Source organism: Misgurnus anguillicaudatus, chromosome 12, assembly GCF_027580225.2.
Source record: "Misgurnus anguillicaudatus chromosome 12, ASM2758022v2, whole genome shotgun sequence".
NCBI lineage: Eukaryota > Metazoa > Chordata > Actinopteri > Cypriniformes > Cobitidae > Misgurnus > Misgurnus anguillicaudatus.
In genome coordinates this window covers 32709741-32729120 of record NC_073348.2, presented here as the reverse complement: position 1 = coordinate 32729120, position 19380 = coordinate 32709741, and the positions used below count along the sequence as shown (strand labels likewise).

The 19380-nt window shown below is 38.1% G+C and overlaps 1 protein-coding gene across 1 annotated transcript; it reads left to right on the top strand.

The window, feature by feature from the left end:
- The first annotated feature begins 1233 nt into the window (after positions 1 to 1233).
- smg6 (SMG6 nonsense mediated mRNA decay factor) lies at positions 1234 to 19155 on the top strand. Its single transcript, XM_073874433.1, has 19 exons — positions 1234 to 1421; positions 2126 to 4340; positions 4539 to 4731; positions 5116 to 5226; positions 7664 to 7770; positions 7856 to 7934; positions 8065 to 8175; positions 8722 to 8934; positions 9555 to 9616; positions 9709 to 9854; positions 11631 to 11747; positions 11898 to 12070; positions 12146 to 12361; positions 14628 to 14795; positions 14983 to 15138; positions 16844 to 16988; positions 17070 to 17287; positions 17489 to 17570; positions 17658 to 19155. Exons 1-19 carry the CDS (start codon positions 1331 to 1333, stop codon positions 17786 to 17788), a joined length of 4734 nt encoding a protein of 1577 aa, XP_073730534.1. The 5' UTR covers positions 1234 to 1330; the 3' UTR covers positions 17789 to 19155.
- Positions 19156 to 19380: the final 225 nt, after the last annotated feature.

The window sequence follows — 19380 nt, the reverse complement described above, 5'->3', positions numbered from 1 at the left end:
CTGATCAACCACATTTAAATAAAGCGCATTATCACTGAAATTCGCCTTTTTTCAGCTTGTATGTGTTTGTTTAGACATAAAGTTAACACTACAGAATTTAATAGGTAATGCAATATGTAATGCAATAAACAGGTCAACATAGCAGTTCAAGGAGACGTGAGAATGAAAAGATAAAACTATGCAGAGAAATGTCTGACGGACGTCCTTGAGGATGCACTCTATAATGCAACAACACTGACACCTCTGGCCATGCGCTGGAACTACACTTCAGAGTATTAACAAAAATATATATTATAACAAACGAAACAAAACGTTTTAAGATAAATGTGATAGTTATTGTTTTAGTCATATTTTAGCGATTTCAAGTGCTTTTCTTGTTTTGGTTTCCAGTTTGTCGTGATTTTTTCCCACTTCTCCCATTTACACACACACACGCAACCACAAAGCACATGACTCACAAGAATGACTCATAGTATCCACCTCTCTGTTCTCACTGAACCCTGCCATCCCTTAGAGAGAGAAAGAGAGAAAAAGAGACTGATGTAGTAGGTGATGGCTGCGTGAGACAGGGAAATATTTCATTATTTTCATTAAGCTGTCATCAGGACTTGATAGCTGAACAATATAATTGCTGGCTGTGAGGCTGTGTCCAAGCCAGAATTTTGTAATTTGATCTGTGATTTGCTTAGATTCAAGCTGTTATTGTTTTCTAAACTGTGTGTTTTAAATGATAATCGAATCTTCAAAATAAAACCCACAACCGAGTGACACATTAATTTCTGCTTTTTCCTCACTCAGAAAATGATGCTCCATTTCCCAGCACATCATAATAACCTGACTAGAAATAACATGTTTTTCACTGCAAGAGTTGTTAAAGTGAGAAGGGAGCCGGGTCTAATTAAAGTCAAGGGGAGAGCAATGTTTAGCAGTCTATTTTAATCACTGAATATACCATTCACTATAACAATGAATGTAGAACCTTGTTCATATGAATAATATGGTAAATTAATTTCATTTGATATTCAAAACTATGATTTAAGCCACTAAAACAATAATTGCATCATTATTGGCCAGCCATCTTTATAAAGTAATTATACTTCCATTTTAAAACATTAAATAATCCAAAAAAAGGGCTATTTTTTATTAGTTTGCATGATTAATATATCGATTCTTGTTTATTATGTGTATATCTATATTTGTGCATTTATTATTTATTTTTCTCAAGCCACTCCGACGGTGATTACGTCAGAAATTCCAAACGCGTTTTGATTGCGTTGAGGATTTTTGGCCCGACAGAGCCACCGTGTGTTTGTGTTTGGTTCCGACGAAAATGGCGGACGAACTGGAGCGAGTACGAATTACAGCCGCGGAGCTACGAGCAGAAGCGGCGAATTTCATTACACAGTGCGATAATGTAAAAGGTCAGAGTTTCCCTAAGTATTTTTGCAAAAGCAAGGACGACAATAGTCGGGCATGAGCTTAATTATGAGATGTAATTTAAAACTTACGGTTCAGTTTGCTAATGGCTAACTAGCATAACAGTTAAAAATAGTCTTCGCTCATGTGGGTTGAGCGGCGCCTGTTTTAAAAACCTTTCCCATCTTCTGCGCGATTTTTTTTTTTACAAACTTCACGTAAGCAGTCATTCCATTCGTACGTTTCTGTATTTGTGTTGACAAGGAAGTATTATGCTAACTATGTCAACATTGAAGGCGGCAACCTAAATTAATGAAGTACATTCATTAATACCGTTTAGCTTACTATAATCTAAGTATCACCAGCTTTCAAAACCCAACTCTTTATGTTCAATATTTACGATTGTTATTGCTGTCTATTTGAGTTCAGTTAATGACAGTTACAACGCTAGCCCTAACAGTAGGCTACATGTGCAACAGGTTAGGATGTCATAGCAACAGCGTCTACTAGTCTAGATTTTTTGATCACCAACAGCATACGTCTAGTGAAATATCACATTTTCTCCATACTTGAATAATAAATAAAACTGATGGATAATTTTGGTATTATAACAAATTAACATAATGCATGTGTTCCCTAAAATGACATGTATGGTAATTGTGATGGTGTAATTTACCAAGTAAAATTATTAAAACTCTTTTATTCCCAGAGTTCAAAGAGGAAGGTAAAAAACATCGTCCACGAGAGGGTAAACATCCAGACCTGCAGCGGTACAAACCTGGTTCTAGTCAGTCACGTAGACCCAAGGACAGCATTGAAGAAGACTGCAGTTCTGAAACTGACATCAAAAGGCCTGTCAGCTCACCTACAAGTACTGGGTGCTCCATCCCTGGTGTAGACAACACAGACTCAGCAAGTGAAAGTCAGCTGAAAACAAAAAATTCTAATACTAAAGAATACCCAAGTGGTAAAAATCACCAGCTTACAGACGAAAATGCTGTTAAAAGCACAGATGCACCCAGATCACCCAAGCAGTCACGCAAGATGCGCAAACCTGACCGTGAGATATATCAGCCAGGCGGTCGAAGGTCTCAGAGCAACAAAGAAACTGGGTCAAGCAAAGAACAAGAAGGGGTCGCAAAAGAGGAGAGAACGAGAAAAGAATCAGTGAAATCTGTAGAAAAAGATGATGATAAGAATTTACCGGTGGAGGAGGGGAGGGACAAAGAAGAAAAGAGAAGAAACAGACGAGGAAAAGATGGCAGAAAGAAGCAAGATCAAGTAAAACAGATTAAAGGAAGTATAGACTCCCCTTCTACAGAAAAAACTGAGCCTGATGTCGAGAACATCGCTGGGAAAGTCAGAAATCTTAGCATCCAGGCTGGAGTCGAATCGGAAGAAGGCAAAGAGGGAGGTGGCCGGGATGGCGCGAACAGGAGGAGAAAATCTGGTGGGGACGGACGAAGAGAGCAAGCAAGTGGAGGTGATGGAGGAGTGACGGAGGATAAAAGAAAGGAGAGAGGAAATGGGAAATCCAGAGCTGGAAATGAGAAGGGTAACAACCATACAAAGAAAGATAAAGGCGAGGGAAGAGGCTCTGAGACAGCTCTGCCTGACCAAAAAGTAGACGGACGACAACAGCGTAATACCGGAGGAAGGGACGGGAACCGCGACCAAAATGTGATTCACGATAAACAAAAAGGCAACAAACCAAAAGATAATAGAGGGGAGAGAGGGAAAACATCTGAAGGGATTGATTCCAACCGAGGTAACTCGGCTTCAAAGCGCTATTCTCAGTCCGATATCCGACGACCGCGCAATCGCACCTGCAGCACAAGTTCTGCCAGTAGTGGGGCTAGTATGGACGGGTTTGTTGAAGCTGAGATACTGCGGGGAGACGGCCAACAGTCAACTGCACGGACTGTGGAGAGGACAGTTGGACAGAGAGATTTTGTCCACGGAAGTCATATGCGCCCGAGGAGACGGACAGCTCGGACTTTGTCCTCCACAGACTCGCTGGAGGAAAATGAATGTTGGGAGAGAGAAGATAGAAGGGATGTTGAAGACAGCCGGAGCACAAACAGACGTCTCGCAGGGGGCAGTAGAGGTCAAAGATCAGTTGCCGCTTGTGGACGAGGAGGAATCTTGAAAGTTTCTTTGGACAAGCCTGCATGCACATCATCAGGTGCCAACGAACAGCAAGTGAGCAAAAAAGCTCAAAACCCTAGAGGTCGTGGCAGGGGCATCCTGATACTTCCTGCCCACACTGATCTAAAAATGACATCTGAGCCTAGGCCTCAGGTTAGCGGCATGAGAGGTGGAATGAGCCTTGGCAGAGGAAGAGGGGGCCGTGGTGGAGGGACGAGACGACTGTGGGACCCAAATAACCCAGATAAGAAACCAGCGTTGCAGTCGAGCCAACAATCCCAGCACGCTTCTCTCCAGCAGGCGTTGTACTTGCAACAGGGTGGATGTGGGCCCTTGCATTTCCTAGACACCGATGATGAAACTGCAGGAAGTCCTCCGGTTCGTCAGGGGGAGTATTTCCAAAATCATCAAGCTGCTGCGATGGCTTACTACAAATTTCAGAATTCGGACAACCCCTACTGCTATCCTTTACCAGCAACTTCCCCAAACACCCCACAGCGCTATCCGTACCCATATAATTTTCCTTACCAAATGCCTGCCGCTAATGGGATGTATCCAGCCACTGCTATGCCACCTTTTTATGGACCCTATGGGCAAGGTGGGCAAGGTTATCCTTCAGGTGGGTCTGCGCTCACTCCAGAAGAGGCAGAGGTTCAGGCCAGAGGAGAGATGGGAAAGTTGCTGCGGTTGACTGACAGTCAGGAGCTACAACTGAGTAACCTGCTGTCCCGGGATAGGCTGAGTCCAGAGGGGCTGGAGAGGATGGCCCAACTCAGGTGAGGGAAAAACTTAATTTGATATTCCATTTGGGAAAACCTTGAATGTATTTACACATTTGAATTTATTTTCTCCAAATAGATTAGTGACTTTATATTATATATTTTTTACATTTACTGGACATTATTATCATTTTACAGTAAAATGTAAGTATCGTTTCATTTTCTAACTTCATGCTCCTTCATGTTGTTTCTCAGGGCTGAGCTTCTGACATTATACGAGCGTGTGATTTTAACAGACATAGAGTTCTCAGACTCTCAAAACGTGGACCAGGCGCTTTGGAAACATGTGTTTTACCAGGTTATAGAGAGGTTCAGGCAGTTACTGAAGGACCAGACATCAGACACAGCCCCACATATCAAAAGCATGTTAATGACTATACTGGAAGAGGTATGTATACGCAGACCTTTTTATTATTTTGTACGTTTCAGATGGTTGCGGAGGCTTTTTTACAGATTGACTTACAAAAAAGTTTTTTAGCTTTACATATGACACTCTTGTGATCTGGCATTTTTGATGTTTACTATATCGTATGTGATCCTGTCACAGCCACTAGTTTTTATGGAAGTCAATAACAAATGATGAGATTAGGACATAAGTTGATTTCAGTCTTTAACATGACCTTACTCAGTTGATATTAAATATCTCAGATTTATATTATATAGAATGATTTTATATAAAAAAAAATGGCTTTAGCTGTGTTTTCCACATGTAGTTTCACAAATTGTTAATTACTGTATGGGGAAATAATGCAGTGTTTATTTTTTGCTCTAGGGGGCGGTATTCTTCGATTCACTACTGCAGAAGTTGCAGACTGCATTTCAGTTCAAGCTGGAGGATTACATGGACTGCATGGCAATACGAGCGAGACCTTTACGCAAGACGGTACACATCTAACAACATTATGTGCTCAGACATGAGATAAGAATGTAGTCCTTTGTAGACTTTTTTATTATTTGTAGATTGCTATGTCTTTTTTATTAGGTCCCAACCCAGTCCTAAGTGGCACCCCTCCCAGGATGTTTTAGATGTCTCCCTATGTATTATTATATACTAAAGGGATAATTCATCCAAACATTAAAATTCTTTCATAGTTTTCTCATCCTCATGTTGTCCTAAACCTGTATGAATTTCTTTTTTCTGATGAACACAAACTAAGATATTTTAAAAAATGATGATAAGCACACCATTGACTTCCATAGTAGGAAAAACAAACACGATGGAATTCAGTGGGTACCGTAAAATGTGTGCTTACCAACATTTACAAAAATATCTTCTTTAGTGTTCATCAAAGTAAAAAAACACATACAGGTTTAAAACAACATGGTGAGTGAATGATGACTGAATTTCATTTTTGGGTGAACTATCCCTTTAACTCATCAGCTTAGTGTGTAAATTATGAAGACATCTCCAAACATTATGGAAGGAAGCTGATGAGCTGAATAAGGTGTTTCATATATGGAGAAGGGTGCAACATAGGACTGGTCGGGAACCAGTGGTCTAGATGTTAATAGTGCTTTTATCTATGCTATAGTGTGTGCTACTGTCAATACAGATCCCATCACTTCACATCATTACTTTAAGACAATTAAATGGCAACTGATTTTTTTCAGTTTAGAAAAAGTTAAAGGGGACATATCACGAAAATCTGTTTAAGTGCTATAATTGGGTCCCCAGTGCTTCTATCAACCTATAAAATGTGAAATACATCAACCCAGTAACTTAATTTTGGTAAACCATTTTCTGCAAGCATGTGAAAAGATTTGGCGCCCCGTTTTGATGTCAGAAGGGGCTCCAGACTAACTTTTTTCACTAGGAGCACGGTGGCCCCCCAACTGAAAATTTTAGGGTCGCAACCAGAAAATTTAGGGGCACACACTGTAAATCAACATGCTAACCAAATATTCACATTTCTACTAATTTCCACTGTATGTCTAATAAATACTTTAATGATAGATGCAGAAAGTACAATGTGTTGTTTTCAAATTCAGTGTCACATCACAAAAAAGGTCAAATTTACTGGTCGCACATGTGCGACTGGATGTAAAATTCAGTGGCACACTCTCAAATTTTGGTGGCAGTCTGGAGTCCTGAATACCTCCCCTTAATCTGCTCTATCCAACCACGGCTCTGCCATTTAGTGCAGTGATCAGCTCATTTGCATTTTAAAGGACACACCCAAAACGGCACATTTTTGCTCACACCTACAAAGTTTCAATTTTAACATGTTATTATAAATTATCCATATGGTGTTTTGAGCTAAAACTTCACATATGTGGGTGATTCTCACGAAAACTTGGTTTTGTAAATGTCAAGCATTAAAATGTAAAAATTGCTTAAATTTACTTTTTTTCCCACCAGACATTGAAAAACAAAGTCTGGAGTAAATGGGAACATTAATTTAAAAACGTTTACTTATCATTTAACACTTTTTGTAACATAATTAAAAAAATTAGTCCTAAAAAATCTCATTACCGCAACAGTCAGAAAACATCAACACTGACATATTTTCAAAATGACATGACAAACCTGAAAGAACATAATTTGGAGATTCTGCACATGCATTTAAAATCAAAGTATTATGCTTCTATTAATTAAATTAACATTTAATAAGCATCTGTTGCGGTAATGATAATCAAAATGTCGTGTAAGCATTCTGACAAGACAATATTTCAAATTAACTGTAAAAAAATGATCTTACCTGGTAGCCATCTTGAAGTAACTGGTCCATGTGCTTGGTCACTCAAAATCAAACTTTATTAAAATTCTGTATGTGTGCTTAAACTGTTCTCAAAAAGTGTTGCGGAGGATGAGAACATCAGGCATGGACACATCATTTCCTAATTTTTCTTCATTATTATTATACATGAATATTCAGCAAATATTTTTTCTGTCATCTAAAGTAGTCTAGCAAAACATCCATTTATTTTTTTTCTTAATATTTTTGTGTTAATTTGATTAAATTACAACATAACGCATGTTCAAACACAGCCGGACACATTGCGGTAATGAGAATTTCAGCAGAAAATGAGATAAAATTTACAATTATAAATTCTTATGTTGAAATCACACATTTTGCAAGGTAGAACACAGTATTGTGTTAATTCTGATGCTTTTTAATGTTACTATATTACACATTTTAAAGCTAAAATCATTAGTGCCGTGGTGTTTCAATGGTTTTGTGAGAATCACCCGCGTACTCTGGGGACACCAACGATTTATTTTACATCTTAAATAAGTCTTGTGAAATTTCCTCTTTAAAAAGCAACAGGTCACACAGACGCATTTACCCATCATGATTTCCCATAACCTTGTGTTTCAGGTTAAGTATGCACTGATCAGTGCCCAACGCTGTATGATCTGTCAGGGAGATATTGCGAGATATCGTGAACAGGCCAGTGACTCTGCTAACTATGGGAAGGCACGCAGGTATGTTACAGTAAATGAGCTATGTTTTGCTGTTGTTATATTTTCTCATTTAAGCATTTAACAACGAGTATCTTGTTTTGTGCAGTTGGTATCTGAAAGCTCAACAGATTGCTCCCAAAAATGGTCGACCATACAACCAGCTCGCCCTGCTAGCAGTTTATACGGTGAGACCACCAGTGTACTAAACTAGTTTAGTGGACACCTACTCACTTTGCAAAGAAGTTTCAGAAATTTGTTGAAACACTTGAAACTTGAAAAGTTAAACAAGAACTTTTATTTTTTCTGTTTGTCTAGAAGCGAAAGCTGGATGCTGTATACTATTACATGCGCAGCCTAGCGGCGAGTAACCCGATCCTTACAGCCAAAGAGAGTCTGATGAGTCTGTTTGAGGAAGCCAAACGCAAGGTACATGAGAGAATGATTCGGTCTTAACACTTAACACTCGTACAGGAGGCATTACCTGTTTGAAAACAAAAACTGAGCAGCTTCTTGTGTCCTAAAATTTGTAAGGAATTTTTAAGCCGTTGTCAACACTGTTCACAAATCTGATTTGTTTTTCAAAAACTGATCCCATATTTGTACTTTTTTGCTTCCTGTTTTAATGTTTTTAATTCAAAATAGAGTCATATGCCCTTTTCTCACATACATTACAGAAAATACACGGAAAATGCATCTGGATTTGTCCGATGTCATTTAATTTTTGGTTCATTCACACTGCCAATGATTCTCCAAAATCTGCATTCACACACATACCATACAGATCCCATAAAGACATGTGACGTGTTTAAAGTCCTGCACTTATTTTAAGATATGCCATAACATATCCAGGTATCTCATGGCAATGTTACTAGGTCCTCTTTCCCGGAGCGATCCCAGAACATTTACGGGATAATTTTCTTGGTATTTTCTGGGTGCTGTGTGAATGAGGTTATATTTGTTTGTCTCTGCCAGACTGACCAGATTGAACGTAGACGGAAGCAGGATTCAGATGTTGGTACCCGCGGTACACAAGGTCATCCAAGTGGGCGTCGAGGTGAGGACACTGCCCGTGTTGAGATTTGGATACGACCGAGCGGACAACCAGGAACATCTCGTACAGGAGGCAGCGAATCGGGCAAAGACTCTGAGCAGGATGGAGAGTTGGGCACTTTAAGTGCTAGTGATGTGAGTACCTCCAAGCATACTTGTTGTATCTTTACAATATGCCCCCCCCCAACCAGACACTGTTGTAAGCCTCCAGACTTGTGGCTCAATTTGTGGTAAAATCTTTCCGCATAGCGGTAAATAAAGGGTATGGTTCTTTCAAGCAAAATTATACCAGTAAATGTGTTGCTTGATTTTAGAAATTCAATGTTCACATTTTTAGGAGCCCAAACAGGTGTGCTCGTACACATATGCGCGCATCCAGAAAGCCAAAGAGGTCATCACGCGCTGTTTCCCACAGATTGAGACTATGAGTCACCCATCAATAGAAAATAAAGGGCATCAGTGGGCCGCGGTGCAGCGTCATCTTCGTAACCTTGGATATTTGCCCACGTCAGTGTTAAATACACATTAACGCTTCAAGAAAGCTCACCTCCTCACCCTCAGTTTGTCATTTACAAGTGTTTTGGGATTTTTTCCCCCGCTTTTGTCTTTAAGCAAGACAGTGATGTCATGAGATGGGAGCATTAAGTTCATAAAGGTGCTTGTACTTTCGAGCTGGTTTAAAGGGGATAAACATGACCTTTTTTTCCGTAAACACCCCAATTTAAATAAAACTATTTCTGTGCTTTTGTTTGCAGCTCAATAAGCGGTTTATTTTGAGTTTCTTGCACGCTCATGGAAAGCTCTTCACTAAAGTAGGGTAAGTCTTTATGTTTAGAGGCCGAATCAACTATTCTTTTAGAAATTATTGTCGTACTTATTTGGATGATGTGTTGTGTGATTGGTTCTCAGGATGGAGAGTTTTCCTGCTGTAGCCAGTAAAGTGTTGCAGGAGTTTCGGGCCCTCCTCCAGCATAGCCCTTCACCCCTCGGCAGCACACGTATGCTGCAGATTGTCACCATCAACATGTTCACCATCCATAATGCCCAGATCAGAGGTACAACCACAAGTCAGTCAGGTCCCGTATAGCTTAGTGGTAGACCATTGCATTAGCAGTGTAAAAGGTCATGGGGTTTAACCAAGGGAAAAAATTTATACCCAATCCTTGAAAGTTTGTGAATCTGGGGGAGAAAAATTCAAGGCCATGGGAAGTTTTTGAAAATATACATGCATAGATACAGGTCATTGAAAGTGCTTGAATCTATTTTATGTAAGAAGTTTTCTGGAAAAAATCCATTTTATTCCCTGTGTGGGTGATTCTCACGAAAACTTGGTTTTAAAAATGTCAAGCATGAAAATTAAAAAATTGCTTAAATTTACTTTTTTTCCCACCAGACATTGAAAAACAAAGTCTGGAGTAAATGGGAACATTAATTAAAAAACTTTTACTTATCATTTAACACTTTTTGTAACATAATTAAAAAAATTAGTCCTAAAAAATCTCATTACCGCAACAGTCAGAAAACATCAACACTGACATATTTTCAAAATGACATGACAAACCTGAAAGAACATAATTTGGAGATTCTGCACATGCATTTAAAATCAAAGTATTATGCTTCTATTAATTAAATTAACATTTAATAAGCATCTGTTGCGGTAATGATAATCAAAATGTCGTGTAAGCATTCTGACAAGACAATATTTCAAATTAACTGTAAAAAATGATCTTACCTGGTAGCCATCTTGAAGTAACTGGTCCATGTGCTTGGTCACTCAAAATCAAACTTTATTAAAATTCTGTATGTGTGCTTAAACTGTTCTCAAAAAGTGTTGCGGAGGATGAGAACATCAGGCATGGACACATCATTTTCCTAATTTTTCTTCATTATTATTATACATGAATATTCAGTAAATATTTTTTCTGTCATCTAAAGTAGTCTAGCAAAACATCCATTTATTTATTTCTTAATATTTTTGTGTTAATTTGATTAAACTACAACATAACGCTTGTTCAAACACAGCCGGACACATTGCGGTAATGAGAATTTCAGCAGAAATGAGATAAAATTTACACTTATAAATTCTTATGTTGAAATCACACATTGTGCAAGGTAGCACACAGTACTGTGTTAATTCTGATGCTTTTTAATGTTACTATATTACACATTTTAAAGCTAAAATCATTAGTGCCGTGGTGTTTCAATGGTTTCGTGAGAATCACCCGTGTAGTGTAGGATAATATCATAAAAATTCTAGACTTTTTACACACACGTGCTAAACTGTTCACTTTAAATGCTTATATCTTCTGTATGCGAATGTTGATTCATACCAAAATGTTTTTTACATAGTTGTGTTTGACACATGAAAACGTATGTAACTGTTGTTACCTAAAAAGGGATCGAGACGCTGCCTTTCCCTTACCATACTTCCTGCATCCCTGTAATTCCGTTTTTGGAAATATTTCAGATAGCGATATACTTCCTGGCTCCCGCTTCACCCTGTCTTTGTCGTTAAGCCTCACCATTGGTTGAATTTGATGTACACATTCAGACGCACTTACCCCTGGAGGCGTCCCTAAAGTGTCACCGCAGTGACACAGCGCGAGTTCCCTGAAAAGGGAACTGTAACAATGTATCTTTAAAAGTAACATGATAACCTTGCTCTCACTTGAAATGTGTCCCCACATTTAGTCTTTAAATTTGAGGGTACTGGACCTGAAAAGTCCTTGAATTTGAAGTTAACTAAGGTGTGGGAACCCTGTATACCACATTTGCACTCTAAGTTGCTAAGTCTTTGCCAAATGCATAATTGTCTGTCTTTTCTGACTTAGCTCAAGGGCAAGGTGAAGCTCGGTCCGTATTGGAGGAGCAAACCACATCTCTAGGTTTGGCTATGTTTGGTCTCCTAGTTCAACGTTGCACTGAGCTCTTAAAAGAAACGCCTGCCGGTGAGTGAACCTGTTTTGAACTTAATAAGCTGCCTTTGTAGTAAATTGAGCCTCGCATACAATCATTTATTTATAAGACATACTTTACATATCTGTTACATCAGTGCTGCCAATTTGATGTATTAAATGAAGGTCCCTGTCTTTTACCAGAGCCTATCCCAGCAGAAGAACTGGGCGAATTTGACGAGATGGACGACGAAGGGATGGTACGCGTCTCCGCATTCCCGTCTGACCTCAGAGAACTGCTGCCCAGCATTAAAGTCTGGTCTGATTGGATGCTCGGTCACCCGGATCAGTGGAATCCTCCACCATGTAGCATGCAGTGAGTTCAGTTCTTCTCACGCACTTGTTCATTTGAAACTTAACTAGGTGATCTAAACTGTGATGTCTGTGTGCAGGGGAGTCCAGACGTGTGGCAGTGCCTCGCAGACCTCTGCAACTCTCTGGCACGCGTGTACGACGGCGAGGCTCCTTTGTATAAAGCTGACGCAGATGGGGAAGGAGACGAGGAGCTCAGAGTCTTGCAGCTGGAGGAGGACAAAATGCTGGCTGGTTTTGTCCCGCTGCTCGCCGCCCCACAGGACCCCTGCTATATAGACAAAGGGATAGATACGGTAATACACAAAGCATCTACTACATGATGCCTGCTTTTTTAATCTCACAAAACATACATGGAATGAGATCACATTTTAAAATCTATATTGAACCTCCGAATAGACCTACAAAGATAAGACTTTACAACTTGTGAGGAATTATACTAAATGTATTCCTTAGGTTTATTTTTTTCGGGTTATTTTTTATTTGACAAAGTAGATAAAGCTATGCTCCAGCCAAATATCAATATTACCCCATAATTTACTCACCCTCAAGAGTCCATCATCTTTCAGATAAACACATTTGGAGTTATTTTAGTAAATGTCCTTGCTTTTCCAAGCTTTATATATAGAAAACAGGGATCAGGGAACAACTTCTTACACTGCAAAAAAAGATTTTCAAGAAAAAAAAATCTTAGTATTTTTGTCTTGTTTTCAGTAAAAATATCTAAAAATTCTTAAATTAAGATGCTTTTTCTTGATCAACAAAACGACCCAAGAAAATAAGTCTAGTTTTTAGAAAAAATCTGCCAATGGGGTAAGCAAAATTTTCTTGAATTTAGTGTTTAAGAAAAACTTTCAAGATTTTTTTGCTTACCCCATTGGCAGATTTTTTTGCTAGTTTTATGCACAAAATCACTTGAATTTGATATTTTTGGACTAAAAACTAGACTTATTTTTTTGGGTCATTTTGCTCATCAAGAAAAAGCATCTTAATCTAAGATTTTTTTAGATATTTCTACTGAAAACAAGACAAAAATGCTAAGAATTTTTTTTTCGTGAAAATAATTTTTTGCAGTGTTGTATTTTTGTCTTGTTTTCAGTAAAATATCTAAAAATTCTTAAATTAAGATGCTTTTTCTTGATAAGCAAAACGACTCAAGAAAATAAGTCTAGTTTTTAGACCAAAAATATCAAATTTAAGTGATTTTGTGCATTATTTACTTACATTACTTAAATTTGTTATCTTTGGACTAAAAACTAGACTTATTTTCTTGGGTCGTTTTGTTCATCAAGAAAAAGCATCTTAATTTAAGAATTTTTAGATATTTTTTCTTGTTTTCAGTAAAAATACTAAGAATTTTTTTCTTATTTATTTTTTGCAGTGTGACTTTCTTACTTAGTATTTTTGTCTTGTTTTCAGTACAAATATCTTAAAAATCATAAATTAAGATTTTTTTTTTTTTTTGATAGCAAAATGACCTAGGAAAATTATGTCTAGTTTTTAGACAAAAAAATTAAATTTAAGAAAATTTGTGCTTAAAACAAGCAAAAAATATCTGGCAATGGAGTAAGAAAAAGTTTCTTGAATTAAGTGTTTATGAAAAAAGTAAACTTATTTAAAGAAAATTTGTCTAATTCCATTGGCAGTTTTTTTTACTTGTTTTAAGCACTAATTTACTTTAATTTTATATTTTTTGTCTAAAAACTAGACATATTTTCCTAGGTAATTTTGCTCATCAAGAAAATACATCTTAATTTAAGAATTTTTAGACATTTTTACTGAAAACAAGACAAAAATCCTAAGAAAGTAAGTCATTTTTTGCAGTGCAGAAGTAATCTACATGGCTCAAATTGGTAATAAAGGTCTTCTTGAGTAATCGATGCGATTTTGTTAGAAAATATCCATATTTCAAACATTATAAACTGTAATAACTAGCTTCCAGTAATGGCACCATTGATTCATGCGAAAGTTTTAGTGCAGTAAGCGTCCATTGCGACTCAGGATTCGTGTGAGTTCAATATGGCATTGTTACCAGAAGCTAGTTATTATAGTTTATAAAGTTTAAAATATGGATATTTTTCTTACAATATTGCATCGATTACCCGCAGAAGACCTTTATTAACCCATTGGAGCTGTGTGGATTACTTATGTGAAGAATGGATTCACTTTTTGGGTCAGAAGTTGTTTTCCGTTTTCTACTATTATAAGCTTGGAAAATCTCTTGAAAGATGATAGACGTGTATCTCTGATTGTTTGAGGGTGAGTAAATTAAGGGGTAATTTTGATATTTGGCTGGATTTTCGCTTCAGGATAGGACCTTCAGCCGGTAATTGAACCCAGGGCACCGAAAGCACATCGATGCAACATGATTCTTCAGTATTTTTTTTAAATGCGTGAGCACATAAGTGATATTTTCTGTGACCCTTACTACAAAAGGTCAGATTTTGTTGCTTCCACTTACCCTCACAAGATGTTTTGGAACATTCTCAAATCATGCTGGGAAACATGAATCATATATTGTTGCAGACTTTTTTGAGTGCTTATCGTCATTCTGTATTGCAGGCCATAGCGGCCGACTGTAAGAGGGTGACCGTACTGAAGTACTTCCTGGAGGCTCTGTGCGGGCAGGAAGAGCCGCTGCTGGCATTCAAGGGTGGAAAGTATATTTCCATGGCAACGCCATCGCCATCCAAAGAAAGCACAGAGAACAAAACCCAGACACAAGAACTGGTACAGCAAACTTTTGATTAAAGAGACTTTATTATGGTTATTATTTATTCATTGTCCTCCATCAGTTCTACTGCGCTTTTTCCCAAAAAGTTTCTTTGTGTGTTTTTCCAGTAACCGAGCGGGACAGTGTGCATGGTTAACTTTCTGAGTAGAGCAATGCTAATTCTGTTGTTGTTGGTTTTTTCAGGAGGATGATGTCATTGTGGAGGAATCGTCTCTCTCGGCATCTGAGGGAGAGATGGATGGAGACGGAAGTGAAGATGATATCAAAGAGCTGAGGGCGCGCCGCCACGCTCTCACACACAAGCTGGCACAACAACAAAAACGCAGAGACAAGATACAGGTTTCTCAATATTTTTTACTTTTATTGATTACTCTCTAGGCTTTTTTTTACATTGATTTGTTTAGCAGATGCTTTTATCCAAATCAATTTTGGCTTAAAGCAAAACTCCAGTCAAATATCAAAATTACTCACCCTCATACATATGTCCATCGTCTTTCAGACAAACACATTTGGAGTTATTTTACTAAATGTCCTTGCTTTTATTGCAGTGTATAAGCTTGGAATTACTTTCTGTCTTAGTGTTTTGTGTCTTGTTTTCAGTATCAAAAAATCATTAAATTAAAATAGTATTTTCTCGATGAGCAAAATGACCTAGGAAATAAATATACAATTTAAGTAAATTTGTGCTTAAAACAAGCAAAAATATCTGCGAATGGGGTGAAAACATTTTTCTTGGAATTAAATGTTTAAAAAAAACGTTAAAGGATTAGTCAATTTTCTTTAAAAAAATCCATATAATTTACTCACCACCATGTCATCCAAAATGTTGATGTCTTTCTTTGTTCAGTCGAGAAGAAATTATGTATTTTGAGGAAAACATTCCAGGATTTTTCTCATTTTAATGGACCCCAACACTTGACAGTTTAAATGCAGTTTTAAATTCAGTTTAAAATTGCAGTTTCAAAAGACTCTAAACGATCCCAAACAAGGCATAAGGGTCTTATCTAGTGAAACGATTGTCATTTTTGGCAAGAAAAATAAAATACAGACTTTTAAACCACAACTTCTCATCTTTCTCCAGTCCTGTTACGCGCCAGCGTGACCTCACGTAATACGTCATCACGTCAAGAGGTCACGGATGACGTATGCGAAACTACGCCCCAGTGTTTACAAGTGTGGAGAAAGAGGACCGTTCCAATGTCAACTGATACTAATTTAAGAGGCCATGGCATGAAAATCTGACTTTTTCCATGTTTAAGTGCTATGATTGGGTCCCCAGTGCTTCTATCAACCTAGAAAATGTGTAAAAGATCAACCCAGTAACTTAGTTTTGGTAAACCATTCCCTACAAGCACATGAAAAAATAGGTCGTTGAAATTTGGCTCTCCTTATTATGTCATAAGGAGCTCTTATTATAATAATACCACCCCTTAATCTGCACTATCCAACCACAGCACTGCCATTTAGTGCAAAGAAAAGCACAATTGAGTTTTAATTGCAACAAACCACCATCATTGTGATCAGTGTTTGAATTTCATCAGCTCATTTGCATTTTAAAGGACACACCCAAAACGGCACATTTTTGCACGCACCAACTAAGTGGCAATTTTAACATGTTATAATAAATTATTTATATGGTGTTTTGAGCTGAAACTTCGCATATGTGCTCTGGGGACACCAAAGATTTATTTGACATCTTAAAAAAGTCTTGTGCCATGGCCCCTTTAATGTCTTTGTGTCCGTTTATTGTTTAAAATGGTCCGCAAATGTGCGTTTCATATGTAACACGTGACCTTTTGACATCATTACACAATTACGTGAGGTGGCGCTGACGCGTCAAGGATGACTTTTAAGACATCCATGCGTAAATGTCAAATGTTAATGTGCTCACATTGGTGACATCATCATCACCATGACAGTTTAGTTAAATGGTCTTGTTGGAAGCATTGATCTTTACTTTAAGAATACTTCTTTAACAGTTGCAAAAAACATTTTCATGACACGTCACAGAGCTCTAAACAACTCTTTGGTTTTGCTCTTCCAGGCGGTTTTGCAAACTGGTGGGCAGCTGGAGATCGAGATCAGGCCTTTTTATTTGGTGCCCGACACTAACGGCTTTATCGATCACCTTGACGGCCTGAGGAAGCTGCTGACCTGTGGGATGTACATCCTGGTCGTGCCCCTTATTGGTGAGGCCATATCTGATTTATTTGTAATTGTTTTTTTTTTCTCTTTTTTGTTTTTCACATTTTTTTCACTCTCCTTGACAGTGATCACAGAGTTGGACGGCCTGGCTAAAGGGCAGGAGAGTCGTGAGGGAAACGGTAATGACGCCCACATCAGGCAAGTGCAGGAGAGGGCCAGGGCGGCAGTGATGTTTTTGGAGAAAGCATTTGAGTCTAGAGATCCCAGCATCAGAGCCCTCACCAGCAGAGGAAACACGTTGGAGTCCATCGCCCTCCGCAGCGAAGACACTTCTGGACAAAAGGTGTGTCCACATTTAAAAAAAATGTTTTCCTTTTTTAGCCATTATTTCACATTTTGAATGCATATAAAACCGTTATGACTTTTCTGTTTGCTGTATGCATGTATTACATAAACAACCTCTTTTAAAGGTTCATTTCAAGGTTCAAAAGGCACTTTAAAATCTATTTTAAGGCACCCATTAATTGTTCATCTGTCTCTGCAGGGTAACAATGATGATGTCATCCTGTCCTGCTGTCTGCACTACTGTCAGGACAAAGCCAAGGACTTCATGCCTGCTGAGAGAAGTCAGTGACTTACACTTTACTTGTTAATCTAATCGATCTCGTTAACCTTAACCTCCCTCATGACCGACATGTCTTTTTTTTTGACAGACGGTCCAGTGAGGTTACGCAGAGAGGTGGTCCTGCTCACAGACGACCGTAACCTGCGAGTCAAAGCTCTCACACGCAACGTTCCGGTACGTGACATCCCCGCGTTCCTGAGCTGGGCTAAAGTGGGCTGAACCGCAGAAGGGATTTACAGCTGTACACACCAGTCGTCCTCCACGGCAAGTTCGGAGGAAGTGATGTCAGAACGGGAGGATGAATATAAAGGGGAAATTACAACAAGCTGTCAGGTTGTCAGAGATAGCGAGACATCAAGCCACTTAATAAGAAACATGCATTTTTTTCCCTTAAAAATGCAGCGTGCAGAGATGGCAGCTTGCTTCTGAGAGAAAGAGAGAGAGAGTGGGCAAAGGATGGAGGGGTTTGAAATGGATTCGCTGATTTAGGGTTTAAGTGCAGAGAGATACGAATGCACGCATCTCATTGGTTGTAAGTGTGAGAGTAACCAGCGTCAGCTGTTTAGCGTGTCGGCTTGTAGTGTTTGCGTGTAATCGCACCGATCGAGTGGCCGGTTGTGCTGCGGATGAATTCATTCCGGTTCGAGATCTCTCTTTATGCAAGTAGGGACCTTAATCTGTTCTTAGACAGCCTGTAATGAGGCCAGAGCTCCAGTAGGGGGCAGTTTGATGGGATCAGGGGTATAGTGAGCAATTATGCTCGATCTGCTCTTGATCTATGGCCTGGGTGGCATGTTTGTTTTTTTATTGCATTGTTTCATCGCCTCAGTGCATGCTTTGTTTGCTTCAAGCAGGATTGTTTTAATCTTCTTTGGTTTTTACTTGTGTGTTTTTTTTTGATTCGGCTAATTTAAAGTTCTCAATGTTTTAGTTCGTATGTTTCATAACATCTTTTTTTTACCTGGCCACTGTATCATTGATCATACATAGTTTCAAACTAATATAAAGTAAAAACTGAACTGGTTATGTACAAACTGGTCTGTACACAGAAAATAAAATCACCTGGTAGCTTTAGTTGCCATTTTTTTAACAAATTACTTGTTTGAGCTCTTTGACGGGTTGGGACATCTTTCCATTACAGCTGTCATTTTATATTGGTTGATGAAATCAAACATCGTCTTTCTGATTTATCCCAAGGTGCATTTTGTTTCATGGATATTAAAAATGTTAATTGCTTGATCATCACAAACAGCTTAGTGACAATTTGTGGGTCATTCACGTTTATTAATTAGTGCTTCATCTCAGTGTTATTTGCATAGTTAAATATTACGGGACCTATTTTTTTCCTGTTTCGTAATCCATTGTTGTGTGCACGTAAATTACAATTTATTTTGAAGCAGCATCTTAACTACACGTTGATGTCTAATTGTAAAGAGGACTTTGTTTTAAATGTTTGATAAATATGTTTTCAGGTTTGGTCTGTAGATGTTGCTGTTTTTCATTAATGACAAATACAATATCACTTACAATGTTTTGAACATTTTAACCCCAGTCACTCAAAAGCAATAAATTCATATTTAGACATTTGTGTGCATTTGTATTCAATATGTTTTTACTTGAATCATACAATATTCCAAAATTGTGTTTTACAATGCATACACTGAATACTTGATTATTTCATATAATACAAACATTAATATTAGTTAGATTTGTAAAATTTGTGCAAACTGTTCAGATTTCAGAAACATCTTTAAATATAACATCATGAACCGAACCGGCCTGCAGGGCGAGTACAAAAAAGCAGCGAAAAT